The sequence below is a fragment of the Stegostoma tigrinum genome, chromosome 22 (assembly GCF_030684315.1).
Source record: "Stegostoma tigrinum isolate sSteTig4 chromosome 22, sSteTig4.hap1, whole genome shotgun sequence".
Classification (NCBI taxonomy): Eukaryota; Metazoa; Chordata; class Chondrichthyes; order Orectolobiformes; family Stegostomatidae; genus Stegostoma; species Stegostoma tigrinum.
Window position 1 is genome coordinate 2,534,882 of NC_081375.1, and position 23,468 is coordinate 2,558,349.

A 23,468-nucleotide genomic window follows, 5' to 3' on the forward strand; every position below is an offset into this window, starting at 1 on the left:
GACTATCGGCGCCGCCTCTTGCTCCCCAGAGGAGCTCGAACAGTTCATCCACTTCAACACCTGCCACCCCAACCTTCAGTTCACCTGGGCCATCTCCAGCACATCCCTCACCTTCCTGGACCTCAGTGTCTCCATCTCAGGCAACCAGCTTGTAACTGATGTCCATTTCAAGCCCACCGACTCCCACAGCTACCTAGAATACACCTCCTCCCACCCACCCTCCTGCAAAAATTCCATCCCCTATTCCCAATTCCTCCGCCTCCGCCGCATCTGCTCCCACGATAAGACATTCCACTCCCGCATTCGCAGATGTCCAAGTTCTTTAAAGACCGCAACTTTCCCCCCACAGTGATCGAGAACGCCCTTGACCGCGTCTCCCGTATTTCCCGCAACACATCCCTCACACCCCGCCCCCGCCACAACCGCCCTAAGAGGATCCCCCCTCGTTCTCACACACCACCCTACCAACCTCCGGATACAACGCATCATCCTCCGACACTTGCGCCATTTACAATCCGACCCCACCACCCAAGACATTTTTCCATCCCCACCCCTGTCTGCTTTCCAGAAAGACAACTCTCTCCGTGACTCCCTTGTTCGCTCCACACTGCCCTCCAACCCCACCACACCCGGCACCTTCCCCTGCAACCGCAGGAAATGCTACACTTGTCCCCACACCTCCTCCCTCACCCCCATCCCAGGCCCCAAGATGACATTCCACATTAAGCAGAGGTTCACCTGCACATCTGCCAATGTGGTATACTGCATCCACTGTACCCGGTGCGGCTTCCTCTACATTGGGGAAACCAAGCGGAGGCTTGGGGACCGCTTTGCAGAACACCTCCGCTCAGTTCGCAACAAACAACTGCACCTCCCAGTCGCAAACCATTTCCACTCCCCCACCCATTCTCTAGATGGGATGTCCATCATGGGCCTCCTGCAGTGCCACAATGATGCCACCCGAAGGTTGCAGGAACAGCAACTCATATTCCGCCTGGGAACCCTGCAGCCATATGGTATCAATGTGGACTTCACCAGTTTCAAAATCTCCCCTTCCCCTACTGCATCCCCAAACCAGCCCAGTTTGTCTCCTCCCCCCACTGCACCACACAACCAGCCCATCTCTTCCCCCCCCACCCACTGCATCCCAAAACCAGTCCAACCTGTCTCTGCCTCCCTAACCGGTTCTTCCTCTCACCCATCCCTTCCTCCCACCCCAAGCCGCACCCCCATCTACCTACTAACCTCATCCCACCTCCTTGACCTGTCCATCTTCCCTGGACTGACCTATCCCCTCCCTACCTCCCCACCTATACTCTCTCCACCTATCTTCTTTACTCTCCATCTTCGGTCCGCCTCCCCCTCTCTCCCTATTTATTCCAGTTCCCTCTCCCCATCCCCCTCTCTGATGAAGGGTCTAGGCCCGAAACGTCAGCTTTTGTGCTCCTGAGATGCTGCTTGGCCTGCTGTGTTCATCCAGCCTCACATTTTATTATCTTGTATTGCTGAAGGGTCTAGGATCTGCAAGGACTGAAGTGAAAGAGCAGTCAGCAGCAGGAAGCCAAAAAGGCTGAAGCTATAGCGGGAAACTGAAACATTTCAGGACTGTGGGGAGAGAAAAAAGGCAGGGCAACTGGACAAATTAGCACTTTCAAACAATCACAGATATGATGGACATCATTCTATGCTGTGTGAAACCACAGAAGCAAAACAGGCTGAGACTGATCATGGACAGAAAATTTACTAAAGTAACAAACTTCAAGTTTAGAAAGTGAATAGGCTGAGGAAGACACATGTAAGGAATTCTCAACAGGTGTGGCAGCATCTGAGCTGGAGAAAACACAGTTAATGTTTCGGGTCCAGTGACCCTTCCTCCGAACTGATGGTGGCTGTGAAAACATCAGTTTACTTGCAGAATACAGAGAGGTAGGTGGGTTAGGGAGTAAACGATAGGATAGAGCCCAAAGGGAGAGCCAGTTGGACAGACAAAGGAGTTGCTAACAATCTGGCCGGGAGGATGAATAGTTGTTAATGGGGACTGTTAATGACTAACAACAGGGGGCGTGTAGTGGCAAGTCATGTGGTAACAAGGCCTGGTGTGTGGGTGGGGGGCTGGGAAATGGGAGTGTTAGGTCGTAAAATTATTGAACTCAATATTGAGTCTGGAGGTCTGTAGGGTCGCCAAGCGAAAAGTGAGGTGTTGTTCCTCCAGCTTGCACTGGGCTTCACTGGAAAACTGTAGCAAGCCAGAGGCACAGACGTTGGCCAGGGAGCAAGATGGTGCATTGAAGTGTCAGGCAACAGGTAGTTCAGGGTCTTTTTTGTGGCCAGAACATAGATGTACTGTGAAGTCTACGCTTCGTTTCCCCAACATAAAGGAGACCACGTTGTGAGCACTGAATGAAGCAGACTAGATTCTTGGAAGGGCAGGTGAAGTGCTGCTGCACCTGGAAGGTATGTTTGGGCCCTTGGATACGGGGGAGTATGGACCAGGGTGCCACTAACAAGGGAGCCTCCAAAATGTCCACATTTTTCCTCAACCGAGGATTCCCCACCTCCGTTGTCAACAGGGCCCTCAATCAGGTCTGACCCATCTCCTGTACTTTTGCCCTCACCCCTTCTCTTCCCTCCCACAGCAGCGATAGGGTTCCCCTTATCCTGACCTACCATCCCACCAGCATCCACATCCAGAAGATCATCAGATGCCATTTCCGCCACCTCCAGCAAGATGTCACCACCAGGCATATTCCCCTCCCCTCCTTGGTCTGCCTTCCACAGGGAACATTCCCTCCAGGACACCCTGGCCCATACTTCCTTCACCCCCAACACCTCCCCACAACCCTACGACACCGTCTCCTCCCTCTCCAGTATCCAAGGGCCCAAACATATCTTCCAGGTGCAGCAGCACTTTGCCTGCACTTGCCACAATCTAGTCTGCTGCATTCGCTGCTCACAAAGCAGTCTCCTCTATGTTGGGGAAAATGAAGTGTTTGTCAAGTCTACACTTCGCAGTCCATCTACGTTCTGCCCACAAAAAAAAACTACCTGTTGCCTGGCACTTCAATGCACCATCTTGCTCCCTGGCCAACATCTGTCTCTCCGGCTTGCTAGTGTTCCAGTGAAGCCCAGCGTAAGCTGGAGGAACAACACCTCATTTTCTGCTTGGGGACCCTACAGCCCTCCGGACTCAATATGGAGTTCAACAGTTTAAGAACCGAAAAACTCTCCCATGTCCCCGCCCCTGTTACCACATAGCCTGCCACTACACACCCACTGTTGTTAGTCACTAATAATCCCCATTAACAACTATTCACCCTTCCAGCCTGATTGTTAGCAACTCCTTTGTCTGTCCAACAGTGTCTGTCTCTCTCTCTCTTTGGGCTCTATCCTATCATATATGCCCTACCCCACCCACCTCCCTATATTCTGTATATAAACTGATGTTTCCCAGCCACCATCAGTTCGGAGGAAGGGTCACCAGACCCGAAATGTTAACAGTTTTCTCCTCCACAGATGGTGCAAGACCTGCTGAGCTTTTCCAGCAACTTTGTTTTTGTTCCTGATTTACAGCATCTGCAGTTCTTTTAGTTTTTTTTCCCCTTAAGGAACTCTCATCCAACATCAGGGATCTGGCAGGTCAAACCTTGGAATGAGGCAAGGCAGATTAACAAGTTGGTTAACAAGGCATACAGAATCCAGAATTTCTTAAATAGAAGTATTAAGTACAAAAGTAAAATTATCAACTACTCAGAGAGCACTGACTCAACCGCAATCCAAGTACGGTGTCCAATTCCAGGTATCCCACTTTTAGAAAGATAGGAAGACTTTAGAAAATTTTATAAAATTCAGAAAAATAAAAATTGGTCCCATGAATAGGGGACTTCAGCTACATGAATAAACTGCGCAAAATGAAGTCTGTTGCCTTAAAGAGGTTGCGCATATTTGATCGAAGTGTATAAAAATCACGAGGGGTTCAGACAGAATGGGGAGAAATAAATTGTTTCTATTTTTGTTAGGGCTGGCATCCAGAGGACAGAGTTAAGTGTTAATGTGAAAGAGTCAACGATGACAAGAATTTAATTATGCAAGTCATTACAATCTGGAATGCATCAGTTTGAGAGTTGTATTGAAGGCAGTGATGTGTTGATTTTAGAAGCAAGCAAGACATTGGTTTGAAGTGTGTCTACTTCAATGCCAGGAGCATCCGGAATAAGGTGGGTGAACTTGCAGCATGGGTTAGTACCTGGGACTTCGATGTTGTGGCCATTTCAGAGACATGGATAGAGCAGAGACAGGAATGGTTGTTGCAGGTTCCGGGATTTAGATGTTTCAGTAAGAACAGAGATGATGGTAAAAGGGGCAGAGGAGCGGCATTGTTGGTCAAGGACAGTATTACAGTTGCAGAAAGGATGTTTGGGGACTCGTTAACTGAGGTAGTATGGGCTGAGGTTAGAAGCAGGAAAGAGGGGTCACCCTGTTGAGTTTTCTATAGGCCTCCAAATAGTTCCAGAGATGTAGAGGAAAGGATAGCAAAGATGATTCTCGATAGGAGTGAGAGAGACAGGGTAGTTGTCATGGGGGACTTCAACTTTCCAAATATTGACTGGAAACACTATAGTTCAAGTACTATAGATGGGTCAGTTTTTGTCCAGTGTGTGCAGGAGGGCTTCCTGACACAGTATGTAGACAGGCCAACAAGGGGCGAAGCCACATTAGATTTGGTACTGGGTAATGAGCCCGGCCAGGTGTTAGATTTGGAAGTAGGTCAGCACTTTGGTGATAGCGATCACAATTCTGTTATGTTTACTTTAGTGATGGAAAGGGATAGGTGTACACCACTGGGCAAGAGTTATAACTGGTGGAAAAGCAATTACAATGCGATTAGGCAAGATTTAGGGAGCATAGGATGGGGAAGGAAACTGCAGGGGATGGGCACATTAGAAATGTGGAGCTTATTCAAGGAAAAGCTCGTGGGTCGTAGATAAATATGTGCCTGTCAGGCAGGGAGGAAGCTGCAGAGCGTGGGAGCCATGGTTTACGAAGGAGGTGGAATCTCTGGTCAAGAGGAAGAAGGAGGATTACGTTAGGATGAGATGTGAAGGCTCAGTTAGGGCACTTGAGGGCTACGAGATAGTCAGGAAAGACCTAAACAGACAGCTCAGAAGAGCCAGGAGGAGACATGAGAAGTTGTTGGCAGATAGGATCAGGGTAAACCATAAGGCTTTCTATAGGTATTTAAGGAATAAAAGAATGACAAAAGTAAGATTAGGCCCAATCAAGGATAGTAGTGCTAAGTTGTGTGTGGAGTCAGGTGAGATAGGGGAAGCACTGAATGAATATTTTTCAACAGTATTCACTCTAGAAAACGACAATGTTGTCTAGGAGAATACGGAGATACAGGCTATTTGACAAGGTGGGATTGTGGTTCACATGGAAGAGGTATTAGAAATCCTACAGAGGGTGAAGATAGATAAGTCCCCTGGGCCGGATAGGATTTATCCTCAGATCCTCTGGGAAGCCAGGGAGGAGATTGCCGAGCCTATGGCATTGATCTTTAACTAGTCATTGTCTACAGAAATCGTGCCAGATGACTGGAGGATAGCAAATGTGGTTCCCTGTTCAAGAACGCGAGTAGAGACAACCCTGGTAATTATAGACCAGTGAGCCTTACCTCAGTTGTTGGTAAAGTGTTGGAAAAGATTATAAGGGATAGGATTTACAATCATCTAGTAAAGAATAAATTGATTAGGGATAGTCAGCACGGTTTTGTGAAGGGAAGGTCGTGCTGCACAAACCTTATTGAGTTCTTTGAGAAGGTGACCAAACAGGTAGATGAGAGTAAACCGGTTGATGTGGTGTATATGGATTTCAGCAAGGCGTTCGATAAGGTTCCCCACATTAGGCTATTGTAAAAAAACGCGGAGGAATGGAATTGTGGGAGATACAGCAGTTTGGATCGGAAATTGGCTTGCTGAAAGATGACAGAGGGTGGTGGTTGATGGGAAATGTTCATCCTGGAGACCAGTTACTAGTGGTGTACCGCAAGGGTCGGTGTTGGGTCCACTGCTGCTTGTCATTTTTACAAATGACCTGGATGAGGGCGTAGAAGGATGGGTTAGTAACTTTGCAGACAACACTAAGGTCGGTGGAGTTGTGGATAGTGACGAAGGATGCTGTAGGTTGCAGAGAGACATAGATAAGCTGCAGAGCTGGGCTGAGAGGTGGCAAATGGAGTTTAATGCAGACAAGTGAGAGGTGATGCACTTTGGTAGCAGTAACCGGAAGGCAAAGTACAGGGCTAATGGTAAGATTCTTATCAGTGTAGATGAGCAGAGAGATCTCTGTGTCCATGTACACAGATCCTTGAAAGTTGCCACACAGGTTGACAGGGCTGTTAAGGAGGCATACAGTGTTTTAGCTTTTATTAATAGAGGGATCGAGTTCCAGAACCAAGAGGTTATGGTGAAGCTGTACAAATCTCTGGTGCGGCCGCACTTGGAGTATTGCACACAGTTCTGGTCACCGCATTGTAAGAAGGATGTGGAAGCTTTGGAAAGAGTGCAGAGGAGTTTTACTAGGATGTTGCCTGGTATGGAGGGAAGGTCTTACAAGGAAAGGCTGAGGGACTTAAGGCTGTTTTCATTAGAGTGAAGGTTGAGAGGTGACTTAATTGAAACATATAAAATAATCAGAGGGTTAGATAGGGTGGATAGGGAGAGCCTTTTTCTTAGGATGGTGACGGCGAGCACGAGGGGGCATAGCTTTAAATTGAGGGGTGAAAGATATAGAACAAATGTCAGAGGTAGTTTCTTTTCTCAGAGAGTAGTTAGGGAATGGAACGCTTTGCCTGCAACGGTAGTAGATTCACCAACTTTAGGTACATTTAAGTCGTCATTGTATAAGCATATGGGCGTACGTGGAATAGTGTAGATTAGATGGGCTTGAGATCAGTATGACAGGTCGGCACAACATCGAGGATCAAAGGGCCTGTACTGTGCTGTAATGTTCTATGTTCTAATTTACCCGGAAATGAAACTAACTAAACGATTCCAGGAGAACTACAATAGATACACTTAGCTTTGAGATACATCTTGAAGAAATCAGGCAAACTAAAGCATTATTCAAGCTAATCAATTGAGAAAACAGGAACATTTCAAGGAAAAAGTGACACTTCAAAATGAATATATGTTCCTGCTAATACTTCTGTGTCTGTCTGTTCCTTAGAACTAAAGTTCGAGAAACAAGGAAACACTCGATTAATTCAAAAGATGACATTCACAATGGAGATTGAAATGCCAGTTTGGTTTCTACAGCAGTTCTATAAAACCTCTGCACTCTGCTATTCTAATTTGGGGAATTTTTCCATAAAATAAACATGGACAATGAAAGTGTTTCTCAATCTATTTTGAATAAAAGTGATAGAAATCATAATTAACCTAAAAACACCATTAACCCAACTAAATATTGATAATCTTTCCTGAAACAGTTTGGTGCTCTGGAGGCACATATTCAAATCCCACCACAGCAGCAGGTGGATTTTGAATCTAATTAAGACCGTAAGACCATAAGACACCAGAGCAGAAATTAGGCCATTCAGCCCACCGTGTCTGCTCTGCCATTCAATGGTTGATAAGTTCCTCAACCACATTCTCCTGCTTTCTCCCCAGAACCCTTAATAATCAAGAGCCTGTTTAGCTCCGTCTGAAATATACTCAATGACATGGCCTCCAGCGTTCTGTGGCAGTGAATTCCATAGATTCACCGGTCTCTGGCTGAAGAAGTTTCTCCTTATCTCCATTCTAAAGGATCTTCCCTTCACTCCAAGGCTGTGCCCTTGAGTCCTAGTCTCTCCTAGGAATGGAAGCATTTTCCCAACATCCACTCTGTCCAGGTCATTCAGTATTCTGTAAACTTAGTTTAGATCCCGCCCCTCCCATCCATCTAAACTCCAATGAGTATAGTCCCAGAGTCCTTAAACGTTCCTCATACATTAAGCTTTCCATTCCATTCTCATGAACCTCCTCTGAGCCCCAAGTTCCTCAACCCCATTCTCCTGCTTGAATATGTGCCTCCAGAGCATTAACTTGGGTCTACAGATTGCCAGTGCAATCACATTATCACTACAGTATCATCATCTTCTCCATTATATACAATGAAAATTCAGCCTAAAAAACACTTCTTCCAAAAACAAGCATTTTCATCATAAATCAGTGCAGACAATAAGGGCGGCAGGGAGAGAATGGGACATCATGCAACTTTTCAATCACACACCCAAATATGCTGCAAGTCTCTACTGTTGACTGGGTGAAGAATATAATTTGTTCCCAGAATCTTCAAGGTGCACTCCATATTCACATCAATCACTGTTCCACATTGATTATCCTGTAAGAAAATTCAGACACAGAATGAAAATCTACGTAGCATAACTAAATACTTTTGCAATTAAGTGCAACTCATTGCAATGGTGACAAAAAAGTCATAAAGCAAGTGACAAAGCATTTACTGCCATTTCAATCTCACTACACAAAATCAATGTCCTGGATCTTTCAACAAGCAACAATCAGATACTGATTGTACAAAGGCGATAAGACCAGTCGTCCCACTCCTGCCTCTGCAGCATTGACTTTTAACTAAAACAGAGGCCTCACTCAAAGCACTGCAGTCAGGCGTGGGATAACAGAACACCTTCATTTGGCAGTACTGCCATTTGGCATGTTTAATGGTTTAAGTGTGAATGTTACCGGGGAAAGCAGTGGGGCACAGGTCTCTGGCAAAGAGTCTGTCCCTGCTGCTCAGAAGGGAAGGGGGAAGAGGAGCAGAGCAGTAGTCATTGGGGACTCCATAGTTAGGGGGACAGATAGGAGGTTCTGTGGGGACAAGAGAGACTCACAGTTGTGTTGCCTCCCAGGTGCCAGGGACCGTGATGTCTCTGATCGTGTTTTTGGGATCCTTAAGGGGGACGGGGAGCAGCCACAAGTCATGGTCCACATTGGCACCAACGACACAGGTAGGAAGAGACGTGGATTTAAGGCAGAAATTCAGGGAGCTAGGATGGAAGCTGAGAGCTAGGACAAAGTTGTTGTCTCTGGTTTGTTGCCCGTGCCACGTGCTAGTGAGGCGAGGAATAGGGAGAGAGAGGAGTTGAACACGTGGCTACAGGGATGGTGTAGGAGAGAGGGTTTTGGATTCTTGGATAATTGGGGCTCTTTCTGGGGTAGGTGGGACCTCTACAAGCAGGATCGTCTTCACCTGAACCAGAGAGGTACCGATATGCTGGGGGGAAAATTTGCTAAGCCTGTTCGGGTGGGTTTAAACTAATTTAGCGGGGGATGGGCACCAAAATTGTAGGTCGACTATAGAAAAGGTTGAGAGTAGTGTGGTCCAAAATAAAGTTTCAGGGAAGCAAGATGGCACCGGCAAGCAAGAAGTTGGTTTGAAGTGTGTCTACTTCAATGCCAGGAGCGTCCAGAATAAGGTGGGTGAACTTGCAGCATGGGTTAGTACCTGGGACTTCGATGTTGTGGCCATTTTGGAGACATGGATAGAGCAGGGACAGGAATGGTTGCTGCAGGTTCCGGGATTTAGATGTTTCAGTAAGAACAGAGAAGACGGCAAAAGGGGCGGAGGTGTGGCATTGTTGGTCAAGGACAGTATTACAGTTCCAAAAAGGATGTTTGGGGACTCATCAACTGAGATAGTAGGGGCTGAGGTTAGAAAGAGGAAAGGAGAGGTCACCCTGTTGGGAGTTTTCTATAGGCCTCCGAATAGTTCCAGAGATGTAGCAGAAAGGATAGCAAAGATGATTCTCGATAGGAGAGAGAGACAGGGTAGGTGTCATGGGGGACTTCAACTTTCCAAATATTGACTGGAAACACCATAGTTCAAGTACGAAAGATGGGTCAGTTTTTGTCCAGTGTGTGCAGGAGGGCTTCCTGACACAGAATGTAGACAGGCCAACAAGGGGCAAAGCCACATTAGATTTGGTACTGGGTAATGAGCCCGGCCAGGTGTTAGATTTGGAAGTAGGTCAGCACTTTGGTGATAGCGATCACAATTCTGTTATGTTTACTTTAGTGATGGAAAGGGATAGGTGTGTACCACTGGGCAAGAGTTATAACTGGGGGAAAGGCAATTATGATGAGATTAGGCAAGATTCAGGGAGCATAGGATGGGGAAGGAAACTGCAGGGGATGGGCACATTAGAAATGTGGAGCTTATTCAAGGAAAAGCTCCTGTGTGTCCTAGCTAAGTATGTACCTGTCAGGCAGGGAGGAAGCCGTAGAGTGCGGGAGCCGTGGTTTACGAAGGAGGTGGAATCTCTGGTCAAGAGGAAGAAGGCGGCTTACGTTAGGATGAGATGTGAAGGCTCAGTTAGGGCACTTGAGGGCTACGAGGTAGCCAGGAAAGACCTAAACAGACAGCTCAGAAGAGCCAGGAGGAGACATGAGAAGTTGTTGGCGGATAGGATCAGGGTAAACCATAAGGCTTTCTATAGGTATTTAAGGAATAAAAGAATGACAAAAGTAAGATTAGGCCCAATCAAGGATAGTAGTGCTAAGTTGTGTGTGGAGTCAGGTGAGATAGGGGAAGCACTAAATGAATATTTTTCAACAGTATTCACTCTAGAAAACGACAATGTTCTCTAGGAGAATACGGAGATACAGGCTATTAGACTAGGTGGGATTGAGGTTCAGAAGGAAGAGGTATTAGAAATCCTACAGAGAGTGAAGATAGATAAGTCCCCTGGGCCGGATAGGATTTATCCTCAGATCCTCTGGGAAGCCAGGGAGGAGATTGCCATGCCTTTGGCATTGATATTTAACTCGTCATTGTCTACAGGAATAGTGCCAGATGACTGGAGGATAGCAAATGTGGTTCCCCTGTTCAAGAACGCGAGTAGAGACAACCCTGGTAATTATAGACCAGTGAGCCTTACCTCAGTTGTTGGTAAAGTGTTGGAAAAGGTTATAAGGGATAGGATTTACAATCACCTAGAAAAGAACAGATTGATTAGGGATGGTCAGCATGGTCAGCTTTGTGAAGGGAAGGTCGTGCCTCACACACCTTGAGTTCTTTGAGAAGGTGATCAAACAGGTAGATGAGAGTAAACCGGTTTATGTGGTGTATATGGATTTCAGCAAGGCGTTCAATAAGGTTCCCCACAATAGGCTATTGTACAAAATGCGGAGGAATGGAATTGTGGGAGATATAGCAGTTTGGGTCAGAAATTGGCTTGCTGAAAGAAGACAGAGTGGTAGTTGATGGGAAATGTTCATCCTGGAGACCAGTTACTAGTGGTGTACCGCAAGGGTCGGTGTTGGGTCCACTGCTGCTTGTCATTTTTATAAATGACCTGGAGGAGGGCATAGAAGGATGGGTTAGTAAATTTGCAGACAACACTAAGGTCAGGGGAGTTGTGGATAGTGACGAAGGATGCTGTAGGTTGCAGAGAGACATAGATAAGCTGCAGAGCTGGGCTGAGAGGTGGCAAATGGAGTTTAATGCAGACAAGTGTGAAGTGATGCACTTTGGTAGGAGTAACCGGAAGGCAAAGTACAAGGCTAATGGTAAGATTCTTAGCAGTGTAGATGAGCAGAGAGATCTCGGTGTCCATGTACACAGATCCTTGAAAGTTGCCACCCAGGTTGACAGGGCTGTTAAGGAGGCATACAGTGTTTTAGCTTTTATTAATAGAGGATATTCACTAGGATGTTGCCTAGTATGGAGGGAAGGTCTTACGAGGAAAGGCTGAGGGACTTGAGGCTGTTTTCATTAGTGAGAAGAAGGTTGAGAGGTGACTTAATTGAAACATATAAAATAATCAGAGGTTTAGATAGGGTGGATAGGGAGAGCTTTTTTCCTAGGATGGTGACGGCGAGCATGAGGGGGCATAGCTTTAAATTGAGGGGTGAAAGATATAGGACAGATGTCAGAGGTAGTTTCTTTACTCAGAGTGGTAAGGGAATGGAACGCTTTGACTGCAATGGTAGTAGATTCACCAACTTTAGGTATATTTAAGTCGTCATTGGATAAGCAAATGGACGTACGTGGAATAGTGTTGGTTAGATGGGCTTGAGATCGGTATGACAGGTCGCTACATCATCGAGGGCCGAAGGGCCTGTCCTGTGCTGTAATGTAATGTTCTATGTTCTATGTTCGTGGGGTATCACAGTGATTGCAAATTCTGGCCTTGCCAGAGCTACTTTCTTCTGATGTAGAACTAAAAACACTATCAATAGCTCCTGAAAGTAAAATTTCAGACAGAAAAATAAGCATTTTGCAAACTGGAGTGTCCTCTTGGCAATCATAAATTGGGACACGCGTAGGAGTTCTGCTGTAACAACTGCAACATGACCTGCCAACTCTTGTACTCAATACCCCGTCCAATGAAGGAAAGCATGCCGTATGCCGCCTTGACCACCCTATTGACCTGCGTTGTCACCTTCAGGGAACAATGGACCTGAACACCCAGATCTCTCTGTTCATCAATTTTCCCCAGGACTTTTCCATTTACTGTATAGTTCGCCCTTGAATTTGATCTTCCAAAATGCATCACCTCGCATTTGCCCAGATTGAACTCCATCTGCCATTTATCTGCCCAACTCTCAAGTCTATCTATATTCTGCGAGGTGATGCATTTTGGAAGATCAAATTCAAGGGCGAACTATACAGTAAATGGACAAGTCCTAGAGAAAATTGATGAACAGAGAGATCTGGGTGTTCAGGTCCATTGTTCCCTGAAGGTGACAACGCAGGTCAATAGGGTGGTCAAGGCAGCATATGGCATGCTTTCCTTCATTGGACAGGGTATTGAGTACAAGAGTTGGCAGGTCATGTTGCAGTTGTATAGGACTTCGTTTCGGCCACATTTAGAGTACTGCATGCAGTTCTGGTCGCCACGTTACCAAAAGGATGTGGATGCTTTGGAGAGGGTGCAGAGGAGGTTCACCAGGATGTTGCCTGGTATGGAGGGTGCTAGCTATGAAGACAGGTTGAATAGATTAGGATTATTTTCGTTAGAAAGACGGAGATTGAGGGGGGACCTGATTGAGGTCTATAAAATCATGAGGGGTATAGACAGGGTGGATAGCAAAAAGCTCCCCCCCCACCCCCGAGAGCGGGGGACTCAGTTACTAGGGGTCATGAGTTCAAAGTGAGAGGAGGCAAGTTGAAGTGAGATATGCATGGCAAGCTCTTTACACAGAGGGTGGTGGGTGCCTGGAACGTGTTGCCAGCAGAGGTGTTAAGATGCAGACACGTTAGCATCTTTTAAGATACATTTGGACAGGTACATGGATGGGCAGGGAGCAAATGGACTCGGACCGTTAGAAAATAGATGACAGGTTAGACAGAGGATCTTGATCGGCGCAGGCTTCGAGGGCCGAAGGGCCTGTTCCTGTGCTGTAATTTTCTTTGTAGGAGTTCCTCATCACCAAAACTCATCTGTCACGTTCAAATCCAATCACTTAACTGATCAGGGTCAAACTTAGGACCTTCCAGGCAAAAATAATCAATGACACCACTTGGAGGACATTTGGCTCTCATGCCTATGGCTCAAGGTTTTAAAATTTTTGGCACATTTTGCTGTCATCTAAAGTCAGCAAGATTAGCACATATATGTAACAATACCCCTCATGAGATTGTTTATTGTTCAGAGCAATAAACAAAAGGAAACAGAAGAAAATCTAGACTACAACGCTAAACAGGTTATCCAGGACAAATGAAGATGATTATCCAAGCACCACTTCCTGTCACTATTTGTGCACTTAATCTTTGATATTTTCTGTCCTTTAATTTCTACCCAGCCCTCACCTCTAATTGCATGACATTAACAGCCACATAGTACAGGACCTAAGTGATGTAGAATGCCAAGATCCCTTCCGTGAATTACTTTCAGGATTAACAAACCATTTTCTGACCACTCCACAATTACAGTTTTGGCACCTTCTGAAAAATGTACAGGTCTTTGGTCATCATGGAAAATGAACTGAACCCAATAGTCCAGCACCAAAACTACACCAGGCAACTAGCAGACACAACACACCAGAATTGATATTTTCACGTGCGAGGTCCCGAAACAGCAGAACTCTGTGCAAAGGGAAAAGGATGAGGAAAAAAAATACATTGTGGACTAAACATTGACCTTAGCAAGAAACCAAAATTATGAAATCTGGGGCTAGAAGGAAACTAGAATGCTTCAATGTCATTAGCTAAAAAAAGTCTTTAAAAAAATGGAGAAAACGAACTTACAGCATTTTTGCCCATGCGTCGAACGAGGTCACGGGGCATCAGTGAACGGTCTTCGAGCTTGAGCTGTGAAGGAATAATAAATGAAGTTGGTCACTATACTGAACATCAAGTAAACCAGAAAACATTCCTCCAGCTCCACACCATGTTGAAGTAAATTGAACCAGTGTAGATTATCCCATATTGCAAATCACATATTAGAGAATAACAGCCGTAGCTACATTTAAAAGCCAGTAAAAATGTACCAAAACAATGTGCTGCTTCAACATCAGGAGTGAAGTTAAAAATCATAGAACTAAGCTGATCACTTAGGCAAGTCAACGATCATGATTGCTGGCTCAATGAACATCACACTTTGCTGTGACAGGGATGTGAACGTTTGATGAAGCATTGAAGATGAAATTTCAAATTATCTGGCAATATAAACCTTAACTATATTTTACTGTAGTGTAAAATTGGTGCAGATTTTCATCCCAGCAGTCTTTGGACAAAGTTAACGAGCAATTGATAAAAGCCAATAAACTATAACCGCAAGTAGAAAACCCCAAATTCTGATTGAATGATGAACAGATGCTGACATTGGTAATGTTCCTTTGCGATAAAGGAAACATAACTCAGGAAATTTGCAAGAGAAACAGGCAAGAGTTGTACAGCAAGAAGGAAAGGCAGAGTATGAAACCTTTCACATCTAAAATGGGGTTGAGTGAAGGTTGGAGATACTGGAATGAGAGGCTGGATCATCAAATCCCTACAATGCAAATAGAGGGTGTTCAGCCCTTTGGGTTCGCACTGATGCTCTGAAGAGCACCCCACCTAGACCCACCCTTCCCCATAACCCCATTACAGGACATTTTTGGCCTGACCAGCCTACCTTACTTGAAAATCCTTAGACTCCGGTAGTAAACCCCAGCACCCAGCAGGAACAGGGAATACACACAAATGCAGGGGAGAGAGAATATCACAGGGCAAGTACTGTGTGACTGCTGACAGACAGCAAGACAGTATGACCACACAAGTGAGAGCACACGAGAATAGGCTAGCTTTACTAGAAACAACCCATACCATGACAGACCAGGGTGTGGGCTCTCACCAGATTTGGTTTTTGTTTCTTGTTTCTAAATCTACACTAAACCAACTTTCCAGCATTTGGCCCATAATCTTGAATGTTACAACACTTCAAATGCACATCCAGGTACTTTTAAAAAGATTGAGGTTTCCCATCTCAACTATGCCTTCGACAGTGCATTCCAGATTCCAGGAGCCAGAGGATGTCGTATCAGAATTTTAGACTGAATTGATGAAGAATTTCTCCTCCTGAAGGATGCAAATCTTTCGAACTACTTGCCACAGAGCTGTGCACGTGGAGTCCTTGTGTATATTTAAGACTGAGATACGTAGATTCTTGCTGAATAGGGAAAAAAAACCAAATCAAGGGTCAATACAGTGTAGAGCTGGAGGAACACAGCAGATCATACAGCAGAGGATGAGGAAAGTCGACGTTTCGGGTTACACCCTTCATCAGGGCTGGGGGAGGGGAAGGGAGCTTGGAAATACATACAGGGAGGGGAGTGGTGCTGGGGGAAGGTAGGTGGGATGGTGATACACTATAATTAACACCACCTTCTGGTTGCCAGCCATTTTAACACCCCCTCCCACTCCCTTAATGACACATCCATCTGTGTTCCTCCAGGTCCACACTGTACTGACTCTGACTCCAGCATCTGCAGTTCTTGCTATCTCTGGAAATCAAGGGTTATGAGAAAGGGTAGACAAGTGAACATAAGGAATGCCGGAGCAGCCATGATCCTATCGAAGGCTCCACAGGCTGAACACCCTACACCTATTCCCATTTCTTTTGGTCCTCTGGATCAAAGTCTTTTTCGTCAAGAGCCTTCTGAATCTCCTGAATTTCACTTCAAAATTATAATGCCTTGCTAGCAAGTTCTGAGAAGATTTGTAGCTCAGGTGGGGTTCTGGATGTAAGTTTGCTCGCTGACCTGGAAGGTTCGTTTCTTTGGCCAGGAAACAATGACTACACTATTAGAAGAACCAAAGACACATACACCAGACACCACCAACCTCATCAGCAAGGACATCAAGCTGGTGAACCTATGCTTTACCACCCACTTCACTTTCAATAACAAAACCTACAGACAAACCAACGGAATACCCATGGGATCTCCGATATCAGGGTTCTTAGCAGAGACTTGGGGCTGCTCCCCCTCCCCCTTAAGGATCCCAAAAACACGATCAGAGACATCATGCACCCTGGCACCTGGGAGGCAACACACCAACCCTGAGTCTCTCTCGTCCCCACAGAACCTCCTTTCTGTCCCCCTAACTATGGAGTCCCCAATGACTAATGCTCTGCTCCTCTTACCCCTTCCCTTCTGAGCAGCAGGGACAGACTCTGTGCCAGAGACCTGTGCCCCACTGCTTTCCCCGGTAAGTCGTCCCCCTCAACGGTATCCAAAACGGTATACTTATTGTTGAGGGGAATGGCCACAGGGGATCCCTGCACTGCCAGCCGGTTCCCTTTCCGTCCCCTGACCGTAACCCATCTGCCTTTTTCTTGTACTTGAGGAGTGTCTACCTCCCTGTAACTCCTCTCAATAACCCCCTCTGCCTCCCGAACGATCCGAAGTTCATCCAGCTCCAGTTCCCTAATGCCATTTTCAAGGAGCTGGAGTTGGGTGCACTTCCTGCAGATGTAGTCAGCAGGGACACTAGTGGTGACCCTTACCTCCCACATTCTGCAGGAGAAACATTCAACTGCCCCGACCTCCGTTCCCATTATTCTAAATTCCCAAAGAGACTGTTTAAAAATAAAGAATAAAAAATAAACTAGCTACCTTACCAATCGGGCACACAGAACCTTTTTTTTGGTTAGAGGAGGAGGATGGGTGGGAAACACTACCCGGGTAGTGTTTCGGGTAACACAACCACACAATTACCTCACTTACTCATCAGTCCCATGTCGGCTCCTGCTCAGCGTGCCTCCACCGGCACTCGAGCTAAGCTTTTTAAAGATTCAAAAACAGTGACTCACTGGCTTCCCGACAGGCCCCTGCTCCAAGCTCCCGCTCGCGCTGCTGCTGCTGCAACCAGAAATGCACCAACAACATAGGTAGGAAGAGAGATGGGGATTTAAAGAGGAAATTCAGGGAGCTAGGAGGAAAGCTTAGACCTAGGACAAACAGTTGTTGTCTCTGGTTTGGTGCCCATGCCACGTGCTAGTGAGGCGAGGAATAGGGAGAGAGAGGAGTTGAACACGTGGCTACAGGGATGGTGGGTTTTGGATTCTTGGATAATTGGGGCTCTTTCTGGGGGAGGTGGGACCTCTACAAGCAGGAAGGTCTTCACCGGAACCAGAGGGGTACCGATATCGGGGGGGATGGGGGTGGAATTTGCTAAGGCTATTCGGGTGGGTTTAAACTAATTTAGCAGGGGGATGGGCACCAAAATTGTAGTTCGACTATAGAAAATGTTGAAAGTAGGGTAGTCCAAATTTAAAAAGTTTCAGGGAAGCAAGATGGCACCGGCAAGCAAGACGTTGGTTTGAAGTGTGTCGACTTCAATGCCAGGAGCATCCAGAATAAGGTGGGTGAACTTGCAGCATGGGTTAGTACCTGGGACTTCGATTTTGTGGTCATTTCGGAGACACGGATAGAGCAGGGGCAGAAATGGTTGTTGCAGGTTCCGGGATTTAGATGTTTCAGTAAGAACAGAGAAGATGGTAAAAGGGGCAGAGGTGCGGCATTGTTGGTCAAGGACAGTATTACAGTTGCAGAAAGGATGTTTGGGGACTCGTCAACTGAGGTAGTATGGGCTGAGGTTAGTAAGAGGAAAGAGGGGTCACCCTGTTGGGAGTTTTCTACAGGCCTCCGAATAGCTCCAGAGATGTAGCAGAAAGGATAGCAAAGATGATTCTCGATAGGAGTGAGAGAGACAGGGTAGTTGTCATGGGGGACTTCAACTTTCCAAATATTGACTGGGAACACCATAGTTCAAGTACTATAGATGGGTCAGTTTTTGTCCAGTGTGCACAGGAGGGCTTCGTGACAGTATGTAGATAGGCCAACAAGGGGCGAAGCCACATTAGGTTTGGAACTGGATAAGGAGCCCGGCCAGGTGTTAGATTTGGAAGTAGGTCAGCACTTTGGTGATAGCGATCACAATTCTATAATGTTTACTTCAGAGATGGAAAGGGATAGGTGTATACCACTGGCAAGAGTTATAGCTGGGGGAAAGGCAATTACGATGTGATTAGGCAAGATTTAGGGAGCATAGGATGGGAAAGGAAACTGCAGGGGATGGGCACATTAGAAATGTGGAGCTTATTCAAGGAAAAGCTCCTGTGTGTCCTAGATAAGTATGTACCTGTCAGGCAGGGAGGAAGCTGTAGAGTGCGGGAGCCGTGGTTTACGAAGGAGGTGGAATCTCTGGTCAAGAGGAAGAAGGCAGCCTACGTTAGGATGAGATGTGAAGGCTCAGTTAGGGCACTTGAGGGCTACGAGATAGCCAGGAAAGACCTAAACAGACAGCTCAGAAGAGCCAGGAGGAGACATGAGAAGTTGTTGGCGGATAGGATCAGGGTAAACCATAAGGCTTTCTATAGGTATTTAAGGAATAAAAGAATGACAAAAGTAAGATTAGGCCCAATCAAGGATAGTAGTGGTCAGTTGTGTGTGGAGTCACAGGAGATAGGGGAAGCGCTAAATGAATATTTTTCAACAGTATTCACTCTAGAAAAACGACAATGTTGTCAAAGAGAATACTGAGATACAGGCTACCACACTAGGTGGGATTGAGGTTCACAAGGAAGAGGTATTAGAAATCCTACAGAGGGTGAAGATAGATAAGTCCGCTAGGCCGGATGGGATTTATTCTAGGATCCTCTGGGAAGCCAGAGAGGAGATTGCCGAGCCTTTGGCATTGATATTTAACTCGTCATTGTCTACAGGAATAGCGCCAGATGACTGGAGGATAGCAAATGTGGTTCCCCTGTTCAAGGCGGCGAGTAGAGACAACCCTGGTAATTATAGACCAGTGAGCCTTACCTCAGATGTTGGTAAAGTGTTGGAAAAGGTTATAAGGGACAGGATTTATAATCATCTAGAAAAGAATAAATTGATTAGGGATAGTCAGCACGGTTGTGTGAAGGGAAGATCATGCCTCACAAACCTTATTGAGTTCTTTGAGAAGGTGGCCAAACAGGTAGATGAGAGTAAACCAGTTTATGTGGTGTATATGGATTTCAGCAAGGCGTTTGATAAAGTTCCCCAGATTAGACTAATGTGAAAAAACACGGAGGAATGGAATTGTGGGAGATACAGCAGTTTGGATCGGAAATTGGCTTGCTGAAAGAAGACAGAGGGTGGTGGTTGATGGGAAATGTTCATCCTGGAGACCAGTTACTAGTGGTGTACCGCAAGGGTCGGTGTTGGGTCCACTGCTGCTTGTCATTTTTATAAAGGACCTGGAGGAGGGGTAGAAGGAAGGGTTAGTAAATTTGCAGACGACACAAAGGTCGGTCAAGTTGTGGATAGTGACGAAGGATGTTGTAGGTTGCAGAGAGACATAGATAAGCTGCAGAGCTGGGCTGAGAGGTGGCAAATGGAGTTTAATGTAGACAAGTGTGAGGTGATGCACTTTGGTAGAAGTAACCAGAAGGCAAAGTACAGGGCTAATGGTAAGATTCTTAGTAGTGCAGATGAGCAGAGAGATCTCGGTGTCCATGTACACAGATCCTTGAAAGTTGCCACCCAGGTTGACAGGGCTGTTAAGAAGGCATACAGTGTTTTAGCTTTTATTAATAGAGGGATCGAGTTCCGGAACCAAGAGGTTATGCTGCAGCTGTACAAAACTCTGGTGCGGCTGCACTTGGAGAATTGCGTACAGTTCCGGTCACCGCATTATAAAAGAGGATGTGGATGCTTTGGAAAGAGTGCAGAGGAGATTTACTAGGATGTTGCCTGGTATGGAGGGAAGGTCTTTGAGGAAAGGCTGAGGGACTGAGGCTGTTTTCATTAGAGAGAAGAAGGTTGAGAGGTGACTTAATTGAAACATATAAAATAATCAGAGGGTGGATAGGGAGAGCCTTTTTCCTAGGATGGTGACGGCGAGCACGAGGGGGCATAGCTTTAAATTAAGGGGTGAAAGATAATAAGACAGATGTCAGAGGTAGTTTCTTTACTCAGAGAGTAGTAAGGGAATAGAATGCTTTGCCTGCAACGGTAGTAGATTCGCCAACTTTAAGTACATTTAAGTAGTCATTGGACAAGCATATGGACGTACATGGAATAGCGTGGGTTAGATGGGCTTCAGATTGGTATGACAGGTCGGCACAACATCGAGGGCCGAAGGGCCTGTACTGAGCTGTAATGTTCTCTGTTCGATGTTTTATGTTCAATAATGCAGAGACTCGAACAAACAGCTCTGCCAATCATCCAACCCAAACTTTGGGTCCGCTCTGTGGATGACACCTTTGTCATCACTAAACAAAACAAATTAGAGGAAACCTTCAAGACCATCAATAATACCCTTTACTGGCATAACATTCACAAAAGAGGAGGAAAACGACAACAAACTGCCATTCCTAGATGTCACAGTAGAGCGAACAGTCAATGGGGAACTTCAAACCAGCGTCTACAGGAAAACAACACATACGGACCAAATACTGAACTACAGGAGCAACCATCCCAACACCCACAAACGAAGCTGCATTAGAACATTATTCCAACGAGCCACCACACACCGCAGCACAGAGGAACTAGGAAGAGCAGAAGAAAATCATCTATAGAGCATATTCAAAAAGAACGGGTACCCTATGAACACAGTCCGCTGATTCCTCAGCAATAAACCCAAACAAACAGACAAAACGGGCTCAGAAACCATAACCACTCTCCCCTACAAAGACATCTCAGAAATGACTGCCAGACTACTCGGACCTCTTGGCATCATGGTAGCCCACAAACCCACCAACACACTAAAACAGCAGCTAATAAACTTAAGACCCTATACAGACAAACAAGCAAAACGAACATCATTTACAAAATACCTTGCAAGAACTGTGACAAACACTACATTGGATAAACTGGCAGAAAGCTAGCCACCAGGATACATGAACATCAACTAGCCACAAAACGACATGACCCACTATCACTCGTATCCTTACATACAGATAAGGAAGGACACCACTTTGATTGGGATAACACATCCATCCTAGGACAAGACAAACAGAGACACGCACGAGAATTCCTAGAAGCATGGCATTCCAACCGGAACTCCAACAAACACACTGATTTGGAGCCCATCTACCACCCTCTGAGAAAAAGAACAGGAAATGACATCACCAACCCAAGGAAACCTAAACACAAATAGAAAGCAGGACATAACACCAGCGCTTCACTGGAGGGTCACTATTGATGTTACCTAGAATGCTGACGAAACATCTGAAAACAAACCTTCCAGCTCAGCGAGCAAATTTGCATCCATAATGCCTTGTTATTGACCTTTCGACCAAGGGAAACATCTTTTACCCACCTTATCCATGCCCCTCAATCGTATACACTTCAATTATGTCCTTTCTCAGCCTTCTCTCGACTCTCAAGCAAACAACCTGAGCTTAGGCAGCCTCTTGTCATATAAAAACTGCTCCAGCCCATGCAACATCCTTGTGAATCTGCACCCCTCCAGTGTGGTGATCAGAACGGCACACAGCACTCCAGCTGGGGTCTAGCCACAGTCCTGTACAGTTCCAAAATAATCTCATTATTATAATCTATGCTTTGACTATTGAAGGCAAGTATCCTCTATGCCTTCTTAGCTACTCTATTAACCTGTCCTGCAGCTTCAAGATCCCACAACGTCCTGGTACCCTGGCATGGAGTACTCCCTTGTCTGGTTACTTCTTCCAAAATGCAACACCTCCCACTATCCAAGATTAAATTCCATCCACAATACTAAAATCATATCTTACTAAAGACCATCTTCCTCACCATCAACCTAATCTTTGTGTCACTACAAACTTGTGTCAACACCCTCACATTCACTTCCATAGGCAGTCTCGAGTTGTGAACAGGTTCCATTCCTGAATACGGTTCTATGTCGATTTGTAGGCAAATCAGAAAACTACTCAAAACAATATAAAATAGCTGTTCCGAAGAATGAATGTATATCCACATCTGACCTTAAAATTACTGTAATGTGGGGCCTCCCCCGCAAGGCAGATGTTTATAAGTCAAGGACCACTGTACATCATCCATACATACAATGTGCAAGGGACCCTACCAGTGGGATTTAGTGACAGGGAAATAAAAAGCTATTCAGTTGTGCACAAGAGTTTTTCTGGATGTAAACAGGCAAAAAAGAAACAAAAAAAAAAGAGACCTAGCATGATCCGTGTGGTATGTCACTGGATACCAGCCTCCAGTTATACAAACAGCCTTTACCACCACCCTCTGTCTTCCAAAGTTAATTCTGGATCCAACTTGCCAAATTACCCTGGAAACCAAGAAGGTTTTTACCTTTCTTTCAAAATCATTCTCCCATCTGGGACTTTGTCAATGGCTTTGCTGAAAAGAAACTACATCAAGCGCATTACAAACACCTACACCTGATCACCTTGAAAAATTCTACCAGATTTGTTAAGCATGGGGCAGCAGTGGCTCAGCGGTTAGCACTGCAGCCTCACAGCGCCAGGGACCTGGGTTCGTTTCCAGCTTCGGGCGACTGTGCGGAATTTGCACGTTCTCGCAGTGTCTGCGTGGGTTTCCTCCCACAGTCCAAAGATGTGCAGGGTAGGTGGATTGACCATGCTAAAATTGCCCAGTGTTCAAGGGTGTGTGGGTTCTAGGGGGATGGGTCTGGGTGAATGGTCCAAGGGGCGGTGTGGACTTGTTGGGCCAAAGGGCCTGTTTCCACACTGTAGGGAATCTAATCACGTCCCTTCTCCAACACCGCTGCTACCCCCCAACACAAAATTACGCTGACCTAGTCTCGAATATTCCCAGATATCCAGAAGGTTCCCTGGGCTTGTTTCTGCAAGTCAGTGACACCTAAATTAATTAATTTTTGGTCGACCACATCCTGAAGCAAACCAGGTGCTACAGCCACATTAATTAAATGTGAGGCTGGATGAACACAGCAGGCCAAGCAGCATCTCAGGAGCACAAAAGCTGACGTTTCGGGCCTAGACCCTTCATCAGAGAGGGGGATGG

The 23,468-nt window shown here is 45.9% G+C and overlaps 1 protein-coding gene across 1 annotated transcript in view; it reads right to left on the reverse strand.

The window, feature by feature from the left end:
• LOC125463857 ((E3-independent) E2 ubiquitin-conjugating enzyme UBE2O) overlaps positions 1–23,468 on the reverse strand; it is a 138,966-nt gene that overhangs the window by 86,849 nt on the left and 28,649 nt on the right. Inside the window, exons 2-3 of the mRNA XM_059653564.1 lie at positions 14,251–14,313; positions 8,272–8,382 (exon numbers count right to left, since the gene is read on the reverse strand). Of these exons, the coding sequence (XP_059509547.1) occupies positions 8,272–8,382; positions 14,251–14,313 (174 nt within the window). The remainder of the gene's footprint in view (positions 1–8,271; positions 8,383–14,250; positions 14,314–23,468) is intronic.